At 33.5% G+C, this 16,803-nt stretch overlaps 2 protein-coding genes across 2 annotated transcripts; one reads left to right on the top strand and one right to left on the bottom strand.

The window, feature by feature from the left end:
* Window positions 1–2,762: 2,762 nt before the first annotated feature.
* LOC118034789 (dolichol kinase EVAN) lies at window positions 2,763–9,482 on the bottom strand. Its single transcript, XM_035040195.2, has 14 exons — window positions 9,070–9,482; window positions 8,809–8,921; window positions 8,194–8,376; window positions 7,995–8,099; window positions 7,290–7,360; window positions 7,116–7,196; window positions 6,803–7,017; window positions 6,137–6,326; window positions 5,968–6,033; window positions 5,210–5,298; window positions 4,988–5,102; window positions 4,101–4,152; window positions 3,911–4,011; window positions 2,763–3,268 (listed from the first exon to the last, which is right to left on the bottom strand). Exons 1-14 carry the CDS (start codon window positions 9,261–9,263, stop codon window positions 3,155–3,157), a joined length of 1,689 nt encoding a protein of 562 aa, XP_034896086.1. The 5' UTR covers window positions 9,264–9,482; the 3' UTR covers window positions 2,763–3,154.
* Window positions 9,483–14,988: 5,506 nt separating this feature from the next.
* Window positions 14,989–16,720, top strand: LOC118034790 (UDP-glycosyltransferase 86A2). Its single transcript, XM_035040196.2, has 2 exons — window positions 14,989–15,548; window positions 15,668–16,720. Exons 1-2 carry the CDS (start codon window positions 15,029–15,031, stop codon window positions 16,606–16,608), a joined length of 1,461 nt encoding a protein of 486 aa, XP_034896087.1. The 5' UTR covers window positions 14,989–15,028; the 3' UTR covers window positions 16,609–16,720.
* The last annotated feature ends 83 nt before the right edge of the window (window positions 16,721–16,803 follow it).

Consider the following 16,803-nt stretch of genomic DNA (forward strand, 5'->3'; position numbering starts at 1 on the left):
TGTTCGTGACTCTGCTGGGATTTGATGATAGATGTATGTTAGAATTAAAATGCATGGGTGTGTTCATGTTAAAATCATGAAACTTGCTAGGATTTAATGATATATATTGTGCGGGAATTAAGAATGCATGTCTCTGTTCATGTTAAAACCATGTAACTGCTGAGATTTGATGATATATTATGTGCTGGAATTGAGAATGCATGTGTGTGTTCATGTTAAAACCATGTAACCCTGCTGGGAATTGATGATATATTATGTGCTGAAATTGAAAATGCATGTGTGTGTTCTGCAACGAATTTATAATTTATTGCCGAAATTAAGTTGATTGCATCAATTAATATTCATTGTCGAATTGTGTGTTCTGTAATGAATTTGGGATTCGCTGCAGAAATTGTATTGTCTGTAGTGAATATATAATTCGCTACCGAAAGCTAGTTGTTTGCAGTGAATAACATTCACTGCCGATTGATGTGTCCTATAGGGAAGATGGGATTCGCTACCAAAGTGGTATTGTATGCAACGAATTTCAAATTCACTGCAGAAATTGAGCTAGCTGCAGCGAATTAGAATTCGTTTTCGAAGTGTGTGTTCTGCAACGAATTTATGATTCACTGCTAAATTTGAGTTGTTTACAGCGAATTAGCATTCGCTGTCGAAGTGTGTGTTCTGTAGTGAAATTGTGATTTGCTGCCGAAGTTAAGTTGTCTACAATGAATTTGTGATTTATTGTCGAAGTGCGTGTTCTACAGCGAATTTGCGATTTGCTGTCGAAGTTGAGTTGTCTGCAATGAATTTGCGATTTGCTACTGAAACTGAGTCATCTACAGTGAATTAGCATTAGCTATCGAAGTGTGTGTTTTGTAGCGAATTTGTGATTTGTTGCCGAAATTGAGTTGTATACATCAAATTAGCATTCGTTGTCGAAGTGCGTGTTCTGCAGCAAATTTATGATTCACTGCCGAAGTTGAGTTATCTGCAACAAATTTGTGATTCGCTGCCACAACTGAATTGTGTGTTTTGCAGTGAATTTTTGATCCGTTGTCTAAGTCGAGTTGTCTGCAGTGAATTAGCATTCGTTGTTGAAATGTGTGCCTTGCAACGAATCTGTGATTCTCTACCGAAGTTGAGAGTTGTTTGCAGCGAAGTAGCATTCATTGCAGCAAAACGTATTGGCTGCAACGAAGTAGCATTCAGTGCCAAAATTGTGGCGTTAGTAGAGAAACAGTTTTCGCTGCTGAATTACACAGCTTGCAGCGAACAAATTTTCGCTGTTGATTTCTATAATAGGCCTCCCGGGTAGAAATGACTTAAATGCTAGTAATAATTTCTTAGTATGATGGTGTAAAATGTGGAACACTTGAATGTGAACATATGAACTCTTGAAATAAGTATAGTGATGAATGTGATTCAAAGATACAAATGTACTGATTTGTGACCCTAGTAGTCTTAGGTGGTGTGGTCAGGATTGGATCATCGTCAAGATAAGAACAACCCACTAGTGGAGCAGGTAGGTGACTTTCACCTTCCTTTTTCATAACGTTGAATAATGAAATACTTTATCATGAATGTTACCGTATTGTGTTAGTATAGATATCATATTGCCAAATGCTTAAATGTTGACAAATAATTTATTAGCTTCGGCTAATAGCATTCGAATGGATAACCGAGACAAATGAATAATTAGCTTTGGCTATTGGAATCCAAAGGGATGATCAGGACAAAGGAATGATTAGCTTCGGCTAAGGCATCCGAATGGATGACGGGGACAAACGATTAATTAGCTTTGGCTAATGGCATCCGAATGGATGATCAGGACAAATGAATGATTAGCTTTGGCTAATGATATCTGAATGAATGACCGGGATAAATTGTTGATTAGCTTTAGCTGATGGCATCCGAAGTGGATGGCCGGGGTGAGTGAATGGTTAACCTCGACATATGATGCCTTAAAAGAATAGCAGGATTTAAGATTATGGCCGATTGCAAGACTTGATGCATCTACATGTATTACAAGTTGTTTATACCAGGTACATGAAGGAATGACAAACGTCACGCTTCAAACATGGGATAATGTTAATGTTTTATTAAACTACCAAATCGTTTATTATTAAGTAATTGCATTCTTATAAATGTTTTGTATTGCAACAGGGACATCACACCAATGAGGTGCATGAGAAACCCAGTACACGGGAATCTATTTTCGCAAGGAATTATGTAGTTGCATTATAAATCACGATGTATTTTATATGAATCAATGTATTGAATGTATAACTATTATTAAATCCTTTTTGTTTAAATTCGTGATTACTATTAGTACGATAAAAATGCAAACTCATGTCAATGTATGCATATCTTTAATGTAAACTTCTAATCATGCAAACATAATATTATGTGTTTATGTAATATTCATATTTAAATGAAATGTTGATTATTGTTGATATATGAATTGTATCTTAATAATATAAGAAAATAGGTTCACCAATTATTGACACAATGTATCCAGTACAAAAAAAATAATTACCGTTATTTTAGGCTTGAAAAAATAGTTCGTTACAATTAGACATGATGCTCCATAGAATGATTTGATTAGATAGATCTCTGTCATGTTCTGTGCCACCATCCCCGCTGAAAGTGCTGTCAAATGGGGTGAGTTGCAATACCTCTTTCTACAATGATCATTACGAAAAGAATACTAGTGAAATACCATGTAGCACGCTTTGGTTCCATACCAACACTGGAAAGGAACATGACCCACATACAACTTAACCAAAATAAAACCTTGTATTAAGCTTTTACATTAATACAACACGATACAATAAATAAAACATGTACCGAAAATTATCTGCTCTGATCATGTATTTGTGGTACAATGAATAACCAAAGTACCAGTATTTACAGCATTGAACATGGACTCTGGTAATCCTAGGCCTAATCCAGATACAATCTAAACTATAAATGAATATGCTATACAACAAGATGTTTGTATTCTCTAAGAATTGGGTAAGGTGTGCCTACAAAATGGTGTTAGCGGATAGGAAACAATCAGATATAATGCAACTTCCAGGTGAATTTCTTATTGGCTATTCTTTCTTTCTTTTCTTTTCTTTTCTTTTTCTTTTTTCTTTTCTTCTTTTCTTTGAGGTAGGAGCTGCATTTACAAACATAGAAGGCTGTAGAAAACAAGTGGTATGAATGCGTTATCAAGTTGTGCCGTGTAGGCCTCCAACAAGCCACTCACTGTTACAGCTAGGAGAAGAGAGATCCAATGCTGCACAAAGTAGTACAGGAAACATTAACAAGGAGACCAATAGCTCAAATGGGAAAATAATGTCTAGATTAATGAGCCCCATGATAACCCCCCCCCCCCCCTTTATTTATTTATTTATTCATTTTTTGAGCAGGGAGGGAGGCGGGGCTTGTTGAGCTGTTTCGTGAGGGAAATTATGTTAAGATTAGGGGGATATGATGCATGCAACAAGCATCTAGAGCAAAAGCAGTATTAGAAAACAGAGATGAAATTAAAATGGGATTAGCATGAGAAATCTGAGTCACAAAACATGCATTCATATATGAGACACTGGCACAAATTTTTTAGGCCAATTAAAAAACTTATACAGAAGATATATTGAACTGATTTAGTCAAACTCTACATCCATAATAGAAAAATAAACTATTTAGCCAGTTAAACTGTCCAAAACAGATTCGATTTAACATAAAACAGGTTTTTTTTTTTTTTTTTTTTTGTGAAATGGAAGCATGTCTGTGCACGCATGAAATATATGCAAGAATAATGAGCTGATTTACCCTGTCCAGATGAAGCAAATCCATTCCAGCAGAAAGTATGAAAAGTAAGAGTATTTTATAAAATTTGGTGTGTGTGTGTGTGTGTGTGTGAGAGAGAGAGAGAGACCTCAGTAAGAAAATATCCAGTGGATGCTAAATGCGGAAACAATACTGAGCAAGCAGCAAGGACTGATGTTATTCCAGCTGCAGTGCCTTCAATGGTTTTCTCTAGCAAGTAAAAGAGTTCCACGCATAATATCAGAAATTTATCAAAAACACTAATAGACCAAGAATTAATCATTCTAAAGAGAACTTACTCCCAGTTTTGCTCCACCTGAGGACACCATATTTGTGGCCAACCATTGAAGCCTGAATATTAAAGCAAAGCCATCTTATTAGTTTTCAATGAAGCAGGGCTATTGGTGAACAATAAACATGAATAATCTAATGGCAGACACAAACAAGGGCCTACATATGCTATTACCAAAAATTCTCATACTCCATATTCATCCACCAGATCTACAATTATACTAGAATTTCACTGGTAAAAGGTTCTACAAATATTGTGTGAGTTCATTGAATCAGATATTTATATGATATACAGCCCTATCTCAGTGACCAAAGGGTCACTCGTATCCTGCCATGTGAATAATCTTTTATTGTCCAGCTATTATATATGAATAATATCACTCGCAACCAGAACCTAAAAACGAACCATTCATCTATTTTTCCTTCTTTCAGGGCAGAAAGTTTCACAAAGGAAATCCACCTTTTGTTCAAAATGACATCTGATTTGCTTTCAAATTGCTTAGAAGGATCAGCTTGGATGGGAAAGGTTGAAAATAGTAAACCAAGTTCAATAGGAACGAGAAACTGCTTAAGGCCGTAGAGTTTTTATCAAAATTTCCAAGAAAGGGTACTGAAACATACATCACAAACCTCTCCAGCTTGCAACCACGAGGAATAATTGTTGCATTTCATTACTTCATACCCCCTCATGAAGCTTATTTAAAAGTTGCAATTGTTGTCCTGTTTATTAACCAACTCAGTTTTATAGAAGGCAAATGCATGCTTGTAACTTATCAGTTGGATGTGTCAAATGATCACTTATAGAGATCCAAATTGAGTAGAAACATGAGGCAAAAAAAGAAAAATTGTAAACCAAATTCTTACCAGTAAGAAACATGGAAATTAGCACACTCACCATTGTATCACCAATTCCGAGGCTCAAAATTCCAGCAAAAGGAGCAAGGGGTCGATCATTGTATCCAGAAGACATCCAGATAGGAAGTGCACATCCCAGTAAGAGTGAAAAGTGGCTAAAGAATAGAAAAAAAGAGAAAAAAAGAGAGAGAGGACAAATTACTCATCTGCATTAAACATTTGCATTACAAAGATAAAGTATGAGGGAAATAACTAGTCATGCCTGACAATGAGGAGGTCAGAGTCACGATGGTCTGTGAAAGCATTCATAAATTCATGCACAAGCTGTCCCAAAGGCCAAATTCTCCAAACCTGACCACAAAAATACATGGCAAAGATAAATAATTTACGGGAACATAATGAAACTCGGGAATTATTCAGAACTCCTGGAGTTGTAATCTTTCTCTCACATACACATATGACCCACCATAAAAATTATTCCAGGGGTCCCACCTCCATGTAAGAGAGAGTAGAACTCCTGGTGTAACTAATAATTTTCTTGAAACTCAAAGTACACCAAAAATATAAATTCTAGTGTCTTGAAACCAGGATCAGATTAACCAACAGATTTCAGGTAACATATCTAATGCATGATGCTGGAATTGCAATTAGAGAGACATGCTGTCATCTAGACTAAAAAAGACTTAGCAAGTGCAGTTGTCGACATGACTGGAAAGCATAGCCAAGTCAAAATACAAATGAAGGTTAGCATATGGTAGAATTCATGGGACAATATAGAGGTGGATTTGCACAGATTATTATGATAATTTGAAAAAAGGAAACTACAAAATTTAATGCTAAATAAGAGAAGACATTATTAACCTAAAAAGTTCTACAGTGAAGTAAATGCCACTGCAATTTTTAAGAAATTCTCAGCTCCTCTTTTCTATTTCAACAAATTGATCAAATTTGTAATCATCCAAGCTGTGTATAAGAATGAAAATGTCAATACAATACAACCTACACATTCGATCAACTTACTCGAATAATTTCCAAAGTCAAGAAAACGGCCAAGGCTGCACCAAATGCCAGATCAAGAAACTTAGGCTGAAAAAAAACTTACATCAGCAGTGCATCCAAGAAATCAACAATAGAAATGACGACCACCAAAACAACCAAAATGATGATCAATCTTTTATCCCCAAATTACCTGTAAGATAACAGCAGGCAGAAACATTAAAACAGCCATTAGATGGTAGTACTTTCGAAGAAGAATCCTCTCAATCTTACTATTCTTGGATATGTTATAGAATCGCAGAACAGAAAGATATATCACACACACCCAATAGAGACAGAGTGATAGTCTTTTAACTGGTTCCCTAAAAACAAATCTAACCACCCTGTTAAAAAACACATGATGAGAATATATTCAGAAGAATTATATGGATATAATGGATTGCAAATATAAGAACCGAGACTGCGATTCCTATTTCCTAGCCACAATTGTTTCAAGCATCACTGCAGTGCAAAATAACCTCCATGGTTCACCCTAACAGGGTGAGAGACACCAATTGCACTACTGAGATGTCCTAGTTTCAAACCCTAGCAACACAGCCTAACCTATCAGGAAGGGGGGGGGGGGGGTGGGGCTTGCACCCAAACATTTTGATATCAAAATAACATTCAACACATGCAACCCACAAAACCATGAACTATATATATCACTGAGATAACATGCCAATCATCTACCAGTTCATTATTAAGCCAATTTCATCAAGATAAAATATTTTATCTTCAAATGAAATCAGATTGAGAAGAAAATTCAATCAGCTACAAAATTTTATACGTAAGTAAGTGTTGAGGCAAGTAATAATACCACAACAGTGGATGCATGTCAAAATCCTGTACAAACTGCATCCATGAAGGGATGATCACAACAATCAAAAAACCAAGGGAAGCGAAGAATATAAGAGATTTCCCTTTCTCACTACATATCCTTGCTCCAGAGTAGGTTGATCTTGAAAAGCCATCCCATCCATGGAGCAAATATTTCAAGACAACTAGGTAGAGGAGAAGGCCGAGAAGTAGACCCTGGTAAGAAGATAAAAGAAAAAACACAAAATTCACAATCAATTCCTCAATTAAGGATGATTATCTTTATGGATAACTCCACCAGTAACAAATCAAACCTGAATGATAATGCCAATCTCACTTCTCCTAAATCCATATTGCATAAAGACTAATTCTGATGAAGTCATGTATCCATAAAGCTGTTCAAACAATACCCATTACCATTATAAAGTAAAAACTCTGGGCTTAATCCAGAGGGAAGAGTAGACTGTTTTGTACAGAAGAGCACTAGCCTTTTCAATGGTATTGGCTAACATGTCACCAAAGTAGAGTACAAGACCCACAGTCACCAGAAGTGCTTCCCCTAGAAAGACATGATTGCCAACAAAAGAACCAGACATTCTTAATGCAAGTACAACATCAAATATAAATATAAAAAGGAAATGTGAGTTCCTTATACAACAATGCAGTTTCATCTAGTCAGGGATAAGTGAAGGACATTTGTCCAATGGAATTCCAGCAACAACTGGAGATTTACAGTGGCTTAGAAATGTGTATTTTTGGATTCTGACAATGATAGCCACTATGATAAATAGGCATGGTATTCATGGACACATTGATGACACCACGCTGTGCATAAGTCTCAAATCAAACTAAGCAACAATAAAAATCTCATGGAATGTACAAATATGCTATAAAAGTTCCATTGTACAAGCAAATCGCTAAGCTTATAGAAACAATTGCAGAAACATGAAACTAAACCCACATGGAGAAGTATGATATCATGCTTCTCACTAATTTTTTCCAGTAAGCCATAGGTTTATCAGTACAAGGGATTAATATGCCTCCTACCAAATTCTGAAAGAAACATAAAGCAATGCAATTGTAAATTATACAAGACCTTTGTGGTTACCAAAACTGATAAAGCAACACAAAATTATATTAGCATTCCACACTCGTTATCAACAAGATAAGCCAACAGCAAGCAGTAAACATACCAAAGGAAACGCATGAAGGAAAAGCATTAAGTAGATGCTGCACCAACTTAACTGCTGCGAATCCATGAAAAAACACCCACAATAGTTTCCATATTGCATGCACACCTGAAAATAAAATAAACAAAAACAGTAGAGGTTTATAAAAGTTCCAGGCATGCAAATATTTATTAGTCAAACGACAAACTAATTACATACTTACCAATAGTACTATACAAAAATAATAGGGCTGCACCAATCACAAAACATACTAAGCCAAACTTAGAATTCCATGCCTCACATGAATGGCTTCGTGTATTGTCCAATGTAAATAAGCAGAGCACCATAAGCACAGTGAAGCAGCTACCAAATGCAGCCCAGTATTGCAACGCCAGGTAATTAAGTTCTGCATAATGAGTCGAATACAACACATGACCAAACATTTATATCATAGATCGATATCATAAAATATACTCCATATATATGCGTGCATGAGTGAGAGAAAGAGAACTCCTAATTTCTCCTCTGCATTTGTAGCAAAAGTAAATTCCCCCATAACTGAAAAAATGCGAGCCAAACAAGGCCAATCAATAACTGCCTCTGATTTCCATCCATTTTACACATCACATGAGTGAAAAAATTAACTATTTTTCTACAAAAACAAGGGAAAAGTGACTTCAAGTGAAGCATATAAAACTGGTGGAGACTGGCAATCATTATCAGTTGGCCTGATTTAGCCCACATATGAAACACGGAGGGGAAATTGACTTTTCACTACAAATACAGGGGGGAAATATCAATTACTTCTCTCTATAATTTCATTAGCAATTGTTAGTACCTCCATGATGAACTTGATGCAACGAGAAGGCTCTTGATTGCTGTATCAATTTTGAGAGCATAAAAGTTGGTAATGTAACTGCACCTAATAGTATCCCTGACGAAGCACCTGCCCTGAATTCAAATGTAAATATCATAAATTAAACCCTAGCTTAATCGATAAGGTCAATTACAAAGCAGAAGGTTTCAGAAATCACAAATTTAAATTCAATTTCATGATCGCCGATAAAATGAAGCAGGAAACCCTAAAGGTAAGAAGTACCTGGTTTTGAATTGAGACAAGGAAGTGGAAGTCTCGACACGGACCTCGACGGAGAGAGCAAATATAGCGAGGAGAGAGAGAGCGACGCCGTGTAAGAGAAGAGAAAGAGGGAGAGAGAAGAGGACGATGACAATAAAAAGCGTAACCACCGCTCTCTCGCCGTTAAGCAACTGCGAAAACGAGACAGCGGCCATGGCGACTCCGCTGTCAAGCTGGAATCTAAAACAAAGGATTCGTTTTGATTGAGAAAGGAAACGGAGAAAAGCAACGGTGTCTTTTTTTCTCTCTCTCGAAAAGACAAAGGATAAACGGAGGAAAGCAAAGGATGGGGTTGACGCTGTCAGAGCCGTCGGGGGGGGCTCGTTCGGTTGGGGGGACTCGTTCGGTTAGGTGGCCGGATCGGTGACTCAATTGGTGGGGCCCCACCAATACGTGTTTCAGTCAATGATAGGATCCCACATCAGCTGCCACTGTGTTCTCCCAGGCTGGTTGTTAATAAAGTCGTTTTCGCCAGTAAATTATAATTTATTCCCTATACTTTATGAGAAGAACTTACATAGTCCCTGTAGTTTAATATAGTAATTAGCCAATCCCTGTGTTCTTAAATCCATTTATAACTTATAGTCCGTCTGTCTTTTTCCTGTGTTGAACTAGTTTATGAGCCCGTCCGCATTACATATTACGTATCAGAATAATTTTTTTTAATATAATAAAAAATATTCAGGTTATAAATAATTATTTAATATTTTTATTATATTACTTTTAAAATTTTCTGATCTGATTTTTTATCTAGTTTAAATATAAAATTAAATAATATAAAAATTATTATAACGTAAGTAAGTGATTTGATTGGTTTTAAACCAATTTGATTATACAGGAGGATGAACATTGAAGGATTAAAAAAACGAATAAAGTTTTCAAATAAATAAATGAATGAAGTTTCAAAAAAAAAGAATAAAAAGAAACAAAAATTAGACAAACATGAATAGTAGAATTCAAACCTGTCTGGGAAAGAAGAAGAAACTTTAAGCAATTTTTTCTTCAAACAATATTTGTCTTTTTAAAAACAAAAGTGGCAGACGATGGTATGCTGTAAACCTATACTCGGCTAACCGATGGTAGCTGGAAAATTATTATAGAATTTTTTTCTTGTTAAAAACTTATTTTTCATTATATTTTCATGTAAAACCTTAAAATAACATTTCTAAAACATCAAAAAATAAACATATCAATGCAAAGAAATCCAAAAATAATTTGAAAATACAAAATTAAACTAGCAAAGATTTTTTTTATCACCCTTGATCTGTTATTTTAGAAAATATTGAAACTTAAAAAAATTATTATCAAAATTTTCTTGTAGAATGTAACATATAAACATCAAAATTAATTTTTTTAGTGGTTGACATCCATGTGGATACTTGGTTTTATTTCTCTTCATTGGATTCTGGAAAATTTTTCTCTTCTCTCTCTAACTCATTGATTGGAAGAAAAAAAAATCAATTTTGGACCAAAATCAAATTTTGAAAAAATATAGGGACTGTTAAAGTTAAAAAATAAAAGTTGGAGGATGGAAATGATTTTTTCCCATAAAGTTTAGATGGGTCATAATATTTCTTCATGTTTCACATTGTGATACTATCATTTAATATTTCTTTCATTAAATAATTTTGACAAGTTGGTTACTAAATTGGAAATTAAAGGATACAATTGAAAAATAATAAATTTTAATAATCAAATCAAAAAAAGCCACAACATTTCACCATTCATTACTACAATGAAATGCCAAGGCCCTTTTAGTATATGACTAGATATGTTGCTTGAGCATTGTCACGGGACAAATAAGTGATAGGTTAAAAAATCCAACTCCCAAGTCATTTGTTAAATTGAGAATTTAAATATACAGGAAAGAAACAACAACAAAAAAACATACTCAAGTCTATTTAGATTATCGAACAACTCAATGCTAACTTATCTGAAGAAAAACAAATAAAAAAGAATCAAAGTTCAAAAAAAAAAAAGAGAAAACATCAGCATAAAAAAGAGGGAGGGAATCAAGCAAACCTAGCCAAACCTCCTAAACTTAATCTAATCTAAAAAAACTTACACCTTGTTAAATAATGAGTATGAGTTCAATAAAAAAGTTTAAATATCATTTAATTTAATTTTGAAGGGAGGAATAATTGAAACACTATTAATTAAAAAACTTGCAAAATAAAAGAAACAAAAAAAAAAATAATAGGGCTAAAATCTTACAAAGGAAAAACCTAATGAGAATGAAATCTACAAAAAATATCACAAAAAAAAAAAATTGTAATTAAAAGAATTAGGACCAAACTTGAATGATTAAAAAAATCATAGAAGGTGAAATTTAAAATTATTTTTAATATGGTAGATTATTTATAGATTGAAAATTGTATTAGTGAAAAGGAAGAAAAAATTTGATGAGTGTTAACCCAATAGAATCAAACAAAAAAAAAAGGAAAACAAAAGTTTTTTTAAAAAAGAATAACAAAAAAGACAACATCAATTTAGAAAAAGAAAAAAATAGGGCAAACCTCTCAAATCTAATTTAATCTTTAAAAGTTGTATCCTGTGAATTATTTATACCTAGATTTAATCAAGAAGCATAATTCTCATGAGATTAGTAGAAGAATATTAATAAAAAAAACTTGCTAAAGCAACAAAAATAATAAGAATAAAATTTAATAGGAAAAAATCCTAGAGGATGCAATTATAATCACAAATAAAATAAATATCGATTAAAAAAATAAGAGTCTAATTTTAAAAATTAAAAAAAATCATGAGTAAAATTACCCTAGTTATGAAGCCGAGGTGACCTTATTAAAAGAAAACCCAAAAAACAAAGAAGCAAAATTTTTAATCAAACAATTATTGAGAAATGAAATTGAAAAAAACAATTAATTAAAAAACAATGCAAAACAAAACAAATAGCAATTAAAAGAATTATGACTAAATTCAACATAAAAATTAAATAAAATTAAATATTTCAGGAAAAATAAAATGAAATTAAATGTTTAGGGATAGAAATGTAAAAAAAAAAATCATTAAGAAAATGATTAAAAAAATAGAAATTAAAATAATTAGGACCAAATTTGACATAAAAATTAAATGAAAATAAATGCCTTGGGGTGGAATTTAAGAAAAAAACAAATCAATTAAGAAAATGATTCAAAACCAAACAAATAACAATTAAAAAAATAAATATCAAATTTAAAAACAAATCAAAAAAGTCAAATGATCAAGGATGAAATCGAAAATAAAATTCAATTAGAAATAATCAATGTAAATAAAACAATTACAAATAAGATAAGAGGGATTGAGTCAAAAGAAAAAATAAATTGAAGGGTTGGAATAATTTTTTGTGTGGTCAATATGCAATCCAAGGATGAAAGAGAAGGAAAAGAAAGAAAGAAAAAAAGCAATTTCGGGCCAAACCACACTGAACCACAATATACATGCCACTCAGAGAGAAAAAGGATGCCGAGATGAATGAAATAATGTCACAGGATCACAATTACAGTCATCAGAGCCAGTCACACGGGCTACTAGAAGGTGGCTAACATGTGCTAGGCACGCGTCAACAACTTTTTTATTTTTTTATACAAAACTAAAAATGCTTTTATGATTAAATAATAATAACAAGTAAACCATGATGAAGTTACAACTAAGTCCCTAAAGCAAAGGCTAAAAGATTCAAATGGTAAAGGTAATGTAGTAATTATATTGTTCTATCAAATATAGAAAACAAAAATACCCTTATGCAAAATGTATTTGATTATTTTATTCAAGGGTTACATTAGTAATTTTTCTGTGCATTAAAAAACACAATTACTAAAATTACCCTACACAATCCTCAAAAAATATTTATTTCATGGTAAAAGACCATCTTACTCCCGAAGCAAAGGAAAAAGATAAAATAAGCAAAGGGTAAAATAGTAATTATACTATTATAATTAATAGTATAATTACTATTTAGCTTTTTTTTTTTTTTTTTCCAAAAAAGGCTCTTATTTTCAAATAATTCAAGTGTATTGTTCTCATCTCTTAAAGTAAACCAAAAAAACTTATAGATATTCCTACTATGGAAACAAATACCATTTACGAATGATGATAACAATATTTGAACTCGTGATTATTTGGTCAAAACTTTAATACCATATCAAAAATGTTAAAGTTATGTTTTACTAATCACTATTAATGTGAGATTCATTTTTTCTATGAACTTTAATTTAATCCAATAAATTAACTCCTGTATTAATATTTTTTAAATTAATGGCATCAAAGTTACATCAATAGGAGTTTAATAGGACTCTTGTTATATACATACAAGTTTTTAATCCCTAGGTTTACACACTAAAAAACAATTTTTTATCTATAAAAATACACAATTAAATTCCATGAGTATTTCTCATCAATGACAGAAGATATATTTTGATATATTTATTTTTCTACATCAAATCTAAATGCAAATTATTTTAGAAATATATTTAGATCTATCAAGTATAATAAAAAAAATTATCTCAATCTAAAATTTAAACTATCAGATAAGGTCTTAATAATAATTTTATAATAAAGTAAAAAAATTTAAACTTGAAACTTGCACATGCTTCAAATTATCTTGTGCTTAATTTTATTAATTAGAATAGAGATGGTAAGATTTGAACAAATTTAAAATTGTGATTGCTTAGTTATCAAGGCTATGATATCATGTAAGAAAAAAAAAACATCTCAACTCTAAACTTAAGCTATTAGGTGAGGTCTCAGTAATAGTTTTATATTTTAATCTATAACACACACCCTTTAAAGTAATGGCCTTTTGAGTTTGAAACTTATAAATTCATATTATCTTATGCTTAATTTTTATTAATTAGAATGAAAAATAGCCATCAAATCTTTGATACTATATTAAAGAACCATCTTAATCTAAAGTTTAAATTATTAGATAAAATCACAAAAATAATTTTACTTTACTCTTAATTATTTATTTATAGTTTATAGATCACTCTAAAAAAATTTCCTCATTAGACAATACCTTAAGATACCTCTTTCTTTTTTGATAAACAAAAACAATTAATGCAATCCTTCAATAATTTCCATGAATGGCCATGATTAATCCAAAATAAGCCCATAAATTTTCTCCTTCCTTGTATTAATCGTGTCATCAACCTCTATGTCGCTTAGACAAGACAACACCCAAATATCAAAAGTCTTAGTTGCGATTCCCCAAATATACATAGATTATATGTATAAATGTTCGGAAATTAAAAAAATAATTTAATCTTTAATTGATAGGTTGGACGCATTTGAGTTCATTTTATTTGATTTTTATTTAACTATTATATTTTAAACTTTGTCTTATTTTTAGTAATTCGTTACCCTAATATTTATTAGTAATGTTTTCATTAGGATTTGCTTGATATCACATTTGTCCTCCTTTTTCTTTGGTTACCTCTTCTCCTTCTCTTCTCTTCTTCTTTTATTCTCTTCTCCTCTTTGATTTGTATTACTTGCAAAATTGCAGATTTCTGCCAAAAAAACGAAAAAAATATTTTAATTGGAAGGAAAGAATCTGTGCTGTAAATTCATGCATGTCGACTCCATAAAGAAGCGTATATATACACTTCAATTTACTAAATACGGCAAAACTATGTTGACCTTTTAAATGCGTCTAGTTAATTAGTGAACATGCATGCTTGAAGCCAAAGATGATTTTGACATTGCCCCCTCCACTCCAAAATTCAGCTTTCTACTTTTAGAAGAGCATATCGATCAACCATTTTTAGCAACGTCCGTAAATGAGGCGAAGTCAGTGATTCTAGACTCTATATATATAACCTCAAAACTAAAGATACGCCATTATAATCTCTAGCTCTCCTTCTTGTAACAAACCTCTCTCTCTTTCCCTTATCGTTGCCACAAATTACAGCCTCATAGGAATATGGTAGATCAGACATCCAAGAAACCCCATGCCATCCTCGTATCCTACCCTCTTCAAGGCCATGTCATCCCATCAGTTCACCTTGCCATCAAGCTTGCATCTCAAGGTTTCACCATCACCTTCATCAACACCCACGCCTTCCATCACCAAATCTCCAAGGCTCAGCCCAATAGCGAACCCGACATCTTCACCAAGGTCCGAGAATCAGGGCTTGATATTCGGTACGCAACTATATCCGACGGGCTTCCTGTTGGGTTCGACCGGTCGTTGAACCATGACCAGTATATGGCAGCCCTATTGCATGTTTTCTCGGCCCATGTGGATGAGGTGGTCGGCCAGATTGTAAAGTCTGATGACAGTGTTCGATGTTTGATTGCTGACACATTTTTTGTATGGCCCTCGAAGATTGCAAAGAAGTTTGGTTTGCTCTACGTTTCCTTTTGGACAGAACCAGCTTTGGTGTTTTCCTTGTATTACCATATGGATCTTCTAAGGATAAATGGTCATTTTGGTTGTCAAGGTAACTTGTTTATGTCCATGTTTATTCATGTCAATCAGACAATATTATTGTTTCAAGTACTAGCTAGTTTCTTACTAGATAGGCTATGATCATCAGGTTTTGGTAAATTTTGTGATTAGATTGCCGGGAGGACATCATAGATTACATACCAGGAGTTAAGGCAATGGAACCGAAGGACATGACATCATATCTTCAAGAGGCAGAGACAACTTCAGTTTGCCATCAAATCATTTTCAATGCCTTCAAGGACACTAGAAGTGCAGATTTTGTTGTATGCAATTCGGTGCAGGAACTTGAGGTCGAGACTTTGTCAGCTCTACAAGCCAAAATGCCATACTATGCAATTGGACCCCTTTTCCCTAGTAGCTTCACCAAGAGCTTTGTGGCCACTAGCCTGTGGTCCGAGTCCGATTGCACCCAGTGGCTTGACGAAAAGCCTCGTGGCTCAGTCTTGTATGTTTCATTTGGTAGCTACGCACATGTTACAAAAAAGGACCTTGCACAGATTGCAAATGGGCTTTCCCTTAGCAAAGTGAGTTTTGTTTGGGTGCTTCGAGCTGATATTGTGAGCTCTGATGATGCTCATCCCCTGCCTGATGGATTTGAGGAAGAGGTTGCTGACCGTGCTATGATCATACCTTGGTGCTGTCAAAGAGAAGTGTTGTTCCACCATGCGATCGGAGGGTTTTTAACACATTGTGGATGGAATTCCATACTAGAAAGTATATGGTGTCAAGTTCCATTACTGTGTCTCCCTTTGCTGACCGATCAATTCACTAATAGGAAATTAGTGGTTGATGACTGGAAGGTAGGGATCAATTTGAGTGATAGAAAGTTTGTCACTAAAGAGGAAGTTTCAAGCAATATCAACAGTTTGTTCAGTGGAAAATTAGGGGACGAATTAAGAACCAAAATCAAGGAGGTGAAGAAAACATTAGAAAATGCGTTGTCACCCGGAGGATCCTCAGAGAAAAATATGGCTCAGTTCATCAAGGACCTAAAGAATAAGATTAGTGAGAAGATGGACCAACCAAACAAATCCATATGCAATGACAGCTAAAACTACTATTCCTTTTTCGTTTTACGGTTATATACGGTGTTTTTTAGCAGTTTTCAATCTGGCAAGGATAAGGTATCCATATTATAAAACCACAAGAACAATCAACCTTGGAAGTGTTTGGAAGCATTTTGATTGTCCCTTTATAGCAGCCACTTGGTAGCGGAATCAAAAGAACAATAAATTGTCTTAACTAGG

The sequence above is a fragment of the Populus alba genome, chromosome 9 (genome assembly GCF_005239225.2).
Source record: "Populus alba chromosome 9, ASM523922v2, whole genome shotgun sequence".
In the NCBI taxonomy this organism is placed as follows: Eukaryota; Viridiplantae; Streptophyta; class Magnoliopsida; order Malpighiales; family Salicaceae; genus Populus; species Populus alba.

Coding starts and splice junctions, on each gene's coding strand:
- LOC118034789 (XM_035040195.2), bottom strand. CDS start 9,263: ATGGCCGCTGTCTCGTTTTCGCAGTTGCTTAACGGCGAGAGAGCGGTG. Junction 7,197..7,289: donor TAGCCAATACCATTGAAAAG/GCTAGTGCTCTT, acceptor TTGTTTGAACAG/CTTTATGGATACATGACTTC. Junction 3,269..3,910: donor CTGGATATTTTCTTACTGAG/GTCTCTCTCTCT, acceptor TACTTTGTGCAG/CATTGGATCTCTCTTCTCCT.
- LOC118034790 (XM_035040196.2), top strand. CDS start 15,029: ATGGTAGATCAGACATCCAAGAAACCCCATGCCATCCTCGTATCCTAC. Junction 15,549..15,667: donor TGGTCATTTTGGTTGTCAAG/GTAACTTGTTTA, acceptor TTTTGTGATTAG/ATTGCCGGGAGGACATCATA.